Source organism: Sinocyclocheilus anshuiensis, unplaced genomic scaffold (assembly GCF_001515605.1).
Source record: "Sinocyclocheilus anshuiensis isolate Anshui unplaced genomic scaffold, SAMN03320099.WGS_v1.1 scaffold804, whole genome shotgun sequence".
Lineage (NCBI taxonomy): Eukaryota > Metazoa > Chordata > Actinopteri > Cypriniformes > Cyprinidae > Sinocyclocheilus > Sinocyclocheilus anshuiensis.
The window spans coordinates 128,763-135,354 of record NW_015557098.1 but is presented as its reverse complement, the minus strand read 5'-3'; the positions used below and the strand labels follow the sequence as shown (position 1 = coordinate 135,354).

Sequence of the window (6,592 nt, the reverse complement as noted above, 5' to 3'; positions counted from 1 at the left end):
CATCGAGGGAGCTTCCCCACTTATGTGGAATGGGTGCTGAGCTCTTGAGGATCTGCCTTCCCCATCTGCCTTGTGGATGATGACACCAGCCCCACTCCCAACTCAGTGTCCAGCCATTCACCACCCTGCTGCGAAGAGCGACAGCCCGAGTCCACTGCAGACGGAGAGAATGTCTCAGGCACGACGTCAGAGTCATCGCTAGGACGAGCAACCGAGCCTGACCCCATCAGTGAGCCAGACGAGACCCCGTCCGAACAGGTATGCGTGCCGACTGTCTCATCCACCACCGATGGTATACTCATGGAATTCAAGGGTATGGATGCTGAGAGTGAGTGAGTGTTGGACATGGACATTATTCACCCCGCCTCTGCTGCAGACTTGCGGACCGTCCGCTACTCTCCGGCCCTCCACCCCTTCATCTCCGCCCTCCCTTAGGCTCCGCCTCTGCCCTCTGGCCACTAGATCCCCACCTACATCTCGGGCAATCATCGCTACGGCTCTGTTACGGCTGCCTGGATCCTTGGCGTTGCTCCACCTTCTCGGCTCTCTGTCTGCGCGGTGAGCTCCACCTCCATCGCCATTGTCGTCTTCGGTCGTCCCCAAGGTGGCGTGTGTTCCCATCATGCTTTGGCTCCTCCCTCCAGCGCCGCCACAATGGAGCACAGTCCTGGCTATGGCCTGGGTCTCCACCTGCCTTGTCCTGTTCAAGGCTCCACCCTGAACTTCATCACCATCACCTCCCTGGTCATCTCCTCCACCTGCACCTCCCTGGATTTTGTTTGTTGTCTTCCTCCCAGTGGTCCGTCCTCCTCCTGTGCCTCCTCCTGATTATTCTGCCTACTTGAGCCATCCCTTCACCTATTTGCCATCCCTTCGCCACCACCTGGTCATTCTTCCACCTGTCTGCGCGAGGTCGTGCCTCCCAGGAGGAGGCGTACTGTCGCGGTTTGAATTCAGTTTGTACTTTGTTTTCTGTTTGCACCATTTCCACTGAGTTGGTTATTATGGTTTCTGATTAGTTGTCATTCAATTCAGGCGTATTAATTATCCTTGTATTTAAGTTGCTCTGTTTCTGTTCATTGTTGTCGGGTCTCGTCAATATTGGATGTGTTGTTGCGGTTCCGTTATGTGGATTATTTACCTGTGGATTTATTAAAGAATACATTCTCCCTTCATCTGTCTGTCTGTCTGTCTGTCTATCTATCTATCTAAAAAAAATACCATAATTTTAATGGCAAAAGACTGTAAATGATACAGTAAATATGTTTATTGGTTAATGATAATTTTTTTAAAATTAGATTTAAGGGGACATTCATGTAATTTTACAGTGAAATACTGCAAAAAGCAAAAGACATCAGAAACATGCAGTTCTCAGCATGTCGGATATTTCTGAATAATACTGCTCTCAGTGTACTGTTAGACTAACTGGAACATTAAATGAGTTCGTAAAAAACAACAACGTATGATAAAATATATATCCAATATAATATATTGGCTCATTCGACTTGGAGTGACTGCCGGCCACATCCAAAAGTGAGTTTTGAGTAACTTGTAGATCTGTTTCAGATGGCTCAGTCCGATTTGGACCGACATCACTAATGAACATTAAATCAGTGAATAAAATCTATAGTTTAAATTTAAGTTAAATTCATAAAACCTAAAATGTTGCTACCATAGCTTTTACTGTAAAGGTCTGGCAACCACAGCTGAGGTTTTTTTTTTTTATGGGCATGTGCATCAAACTCACTTTAAACGCCTCCTTTGCCACATTGTCATCAGCATCTCCGCGTGCCCATGGTTTGGCAGGGTGGCTCTGCAGACTGTATCCAAACAGATCAATGAAGAAGAAGGCGTACTCCTCCTGAGGAAGACCCAACCTCAAGAACTCCACCATCAGCTTGCAAAACGTCTCCCACTTGCAGCAGACATACACCACTGCAAACACAAGATAGGGAAACTCAATTATCTGCCTTAAGGATACTCGTTGAGGAAAAAAAAAATCAGACTTAATGAGAATTCAGACCCGCTTATTACTACAATGGAATGTGCTTGTGTGGCAAATGAGCTTTGGTTTGTACTGCAAATGCAAAAGCAACTGAAAGTCTGACACTTTAATTTGCAATTAGGCTGGAGGTTATTAACAGCTGACGAGGTGAAACTCACTCTAAAGATCCGAAATGGAAGTGTAGCACATGAGGATACTGTGTTTACCAAGTTGTACAACGTGGGATTTTCTGCTCTTAATTTGCGAATTAATTCAGAAGGAAATTGATTAGTTATTTTTTAATTATTTTAATTGGTTAAGAATGCTAAAATGTTAGCATTCTTGAGTTTGTATGCAATTTGTTGATGAGGAAAAGAAACAAATTTTTCTGGAAAAACAGATAAAATGTACTCATTTAGGCAATGGCTGCATAAGAATTACATAACCTCAGAGTTGATAGTTAAATGTGTATATTAATGATATCCAATCATGCATGTACAGGAATGCTGTGGGATCTTCTGAACTCCCTTATTAGCTTTGACTCCACTATATTGCATAAAGAGGAAATATTTGGCCACATGTCAAAAATTATTCAATTAAATTGTTAAACTTCTTCTCAGAATAATTGCAATCTATAATAATAAGTTTAATAGTTTAACAATAGAAATAATAGTTTATAATGTTTTCAAACATTTTCATTTATCAATTAAATTCACATTCACATTTAACAAATTAATTTGTTATTATATATTATTTTATAGTGTTATCAAGATGCAGTGTCTAAAAGGACACAAAATGCAGTGTTTATGCATTATTTACTCATGGTTGGGAGCAAGTGCACATTTTGCACCACGTATCATTTTAAAAATATATTTTCATAATCTTCATATTTACAATTTACTCAAGGGATTTGTTTTGTTCTTGTTTTACTGAGTGAGGTCCTTAATGAAGCTTTTGTTCTTTGTCAGCAAGTGAAAAACAAATAAGACATGAAATAGCCCAACACTTTCATTTTTTTTAACCAAAATCAAAACATCATGTTATAATTACAACTTCTAGGAGGACTTGCAGGCAGTAAGTTTAAGGGATGGAATGAACAACATTTATATCAGCCGATCATTTCCCTGTGATTCAGCAACAGGCTATGGGCTATTATTGTGCCAAAATAGTTTCGGGACCAACAAAAGATGTTGTTTCAAGAACTGGTTAAGAATGCTAAAATGTTAGCATTCTTGAGTTTGTATGCAATTTGTTGATGAGGAAAAGAAACACATTTTTCTGGAAAAACAGATAAAATGTACTCATTTAGGCAATGGCTGCATAAGAATTACATAACCTCAGAGTTGATAGTTAAATGTGTATATTAATGATATCCAATCATGCATGTACAGGAATGCTGTGGGATCTTCTGAACTCCCTTATTAGCTTTGACTCCACTATATTGCATAAAGAGGAAATATTTGGCCACATGTCAAAAATTATTCAATTAAATTGTTAAACTGTTAAAAATAGTTTCGGGACCAACAAAAGATGTTGTTTCAAGAACATGTACTTGGGTAAATCATATTGTGCAATGAGCGTCTGTCATGCTAATTTGACCAAGAACTACATGATCCAAGGTTTATTGCATCAAAGTGTAATTTATTTATTTTTTGACAGTTAATAATATGTGGGTTTTTTCTGAAGGTAAGAGGTCTCTATAAGTACATGAGTATTGTTTGAAAACAAAAAGAGGGCAACAAGACACAATTTTCTTTAAAAGCTAACTTGTGATTCTGCAGCATTGGTGTCACTAAAGCGAAGTGCAATAATTGTTTTCAAGTTTCTCGAACACTTCCATCTGCCATTGGTCACACAAACAGATTCTTCTAGAATTTTGTTTGCAATACTCGGACCAACAAAGCAGTGTTTTAATAGTGCCACAAAGCCTTAAGGCCTGTACAATACTGTGCATTGGTGTGGACACTAATATAATTATGGTTTTAGTCTAGGTGCGATTTGTGAAAAAACCAGAGGAGGGGATGTTTTGAAAAAATGTATGAATGAAAGAATGTTTTTTTTTTCTCTTTTTCCCCCCCTTGAAAATATATCACAAATCACACTGGAGCTGTAGATTATAGATAATTTTTGGCAGCTCTTACAGAAACGCATTTCCCAGGAATGCGAAATCAATCGGGAGTTAATGATATTTTTAATAGAATAACGTGACACAAACCTGTACATATTCAATCGTGTTTGCATCCATTTATTTTTGATCAGTGCTTCGCTACACGACATACAAACTTTAACTCCAAAAGTGCGCACAATATTTATTCACACGTTTACCTCATATTTCTTTAAATAGAATAGAATCATGGTTTCCTAATGACTCGCAGAAAGACGTTTCTCTGTCGACCCATCACTCAAACCGTTTTTATAGTTATCTTTATAACGGGTCTTTACAGTTGTCTCTGTATCTTATTCTGAGATAAAAGTATTTTGACATTGAAGTTAACATTGAATTTTTGCTGCTTTTATTCACATTTCCACAGAATATTTGAGATTAATGCAGTGCAGGAGGCATTGGATGGCAGGTAATATTTGACTCTGTATTTAATTGCCATTGAAGTGCAGCATATGTCAGGCATCTGAAGCAGTGCAGACTGGGAGTCATGTGCTTCACGCTTCTAAATGCCAAAGAGGAGTCAGATCGCCATGGCAATTACCCACAGACCTGCTCCTAATGATGGGCTTGATGAAGAAGTGAGGTGTGGTGTTAATTACAACAGTACCTTTAAAAAAATCATATGAGAGAAAAGGCTCACATGTTTGGAATGGAATATTACTGCACTGGGTAATGTGCATCTGTGAATCATGTTTCTAGATAGATAGATAGATAGATAGATAGAGTGATAGAATTAAAGACAGACATAATCACAGAATGACATATAGAATAACAGACAGAACAATAGATAGACAGACAGACAGACTGAACAATAGGTAGACAGAACGACAGACAGAACTAAAGACAGACAGACAGAACAATAGCTAGACAGACATAAAGACAGACAGACAAACAGAACGACAGATGAACAGACAGAACAATAGACAGACAGACAGACAGAACAATAGACAGACAGACAGCAGACAAACAGAACGACAGACATATAGAACAATAGCTACATAGACAGACAGACAGAACAATATGTAGCCAGACAGACAGCAGACAGACAGAATGACAGTCAGAACAATAGCTAGACAGACAGACAGACCAACAGACAGAACAATAGACAGACAGACAGACAGACAGACAGACAGAACAATAGACAGACAGACAGACAGACAGACAGACAGAACAATAGACAGACAGACAGACAGACAGACAGACAGAACAATAGACAGACAGACAGACAGACAGACAGACAGAACAATAGACAGACAGACAGACCAGACAGAAAGATAGACAGACAGACAGACAGACAGACAGATAGAACGATAGACAGACAGACAGACAGAACGATAGACAGACAGACAGACAGAACAATAGACAGACAGACCGACAGAACAATAGACAGACAGACCGACAGAACAATAGACAGACAGACCGACAGAACAATAGACAGACAGACCGACAGAACAATAGACAGACAGACCGACAGAACAATAGACAGACAGACCGACAGAACAATAGACAGACAGACCGACAGAACAATAGACAGACAGACCGACAGAACAATAGACAGACAGACCGACAGAACAATAGACAGACAGACCGACAGAACAATAGACAGACAGACCGACAGAACAATAGACAGACAGACCGACAGAACAATAGACAGACAGACCGACAGAACAATAGACAGACAGACCGACAGAACAATAGACAGACAGACCGACAGAACAATAGACAGACAGACCGACAGAACAATAGACAGACAGACCGACAGAACAATAGACAGACAGACCGACAGAACAATAGACAGACAGACCGACAGAACAATAGACAGACAGACCGACAGAACAATAGACAGACAGACCGACAGAACAATAGACAGACAGACCGACAGAACAATAGACAGACAGACCGACAGAACAATAGACAGACAGACCGACAGAACAATAGACAGACAGACCGACAGAACAATAGACAGACAGACCGACAGAACAATAGACAGACAGACAGACAGAACAATAGACAGACAGACAGCAGACAAACAGAATGACAGACATATAGAACAATAGCTACATAGACAGACAGACAGAACAATATGTAGCCAGACAGACAGCAGACAGACAGAATGACAGTCAGAACAATAGCTAGACAGACAGACAGACCAACAGACAGAACAATAGACAGACAGACAGACAGACAGAACAATAGACAGACAGACAGCAGACAAACAGAACGACAGACATATAGAACAATAGCTACATAGACAGACAGACAGACAGACAGAACAATATGTAGCCAGACAGACAGCAGACAGACAGAACGACAGTCAGAACAATAGCTAGACAGACAGACAGACCAACAGATAGACAGACAGACAGACCAACAGAACAATAGGTAGACAGACAGACAGACAGACAGACAAATGACAGACAGAAAAATAGACAGGCAGACCGACA

General features: G+C 40.3%; 1 protein-coding gene across 1 annotated transcript in view; it reads right to left on the bottom strand.

Moving 5' to 3' along the window:
• The window catches only part of LOC107677481 (atrial natriuretic peptide receptor 1-like), a 108,504-nt gene that overhangs the window by 73,147 nt on the left and 28,765 nt on the right, over positions 1-6,592 (bottom strand). Inside the window, exon 3 of the mRNA XM_016472402.1 lies at positions 1,748-1,935. Within this exon, the coding sequence (XP_016327888.1) occupies positions 1,748-1,935 (188 nt within the window). The remainder of the gene's footprint in view (positions 1-1,747; positions 1,936-6,592) is intronic.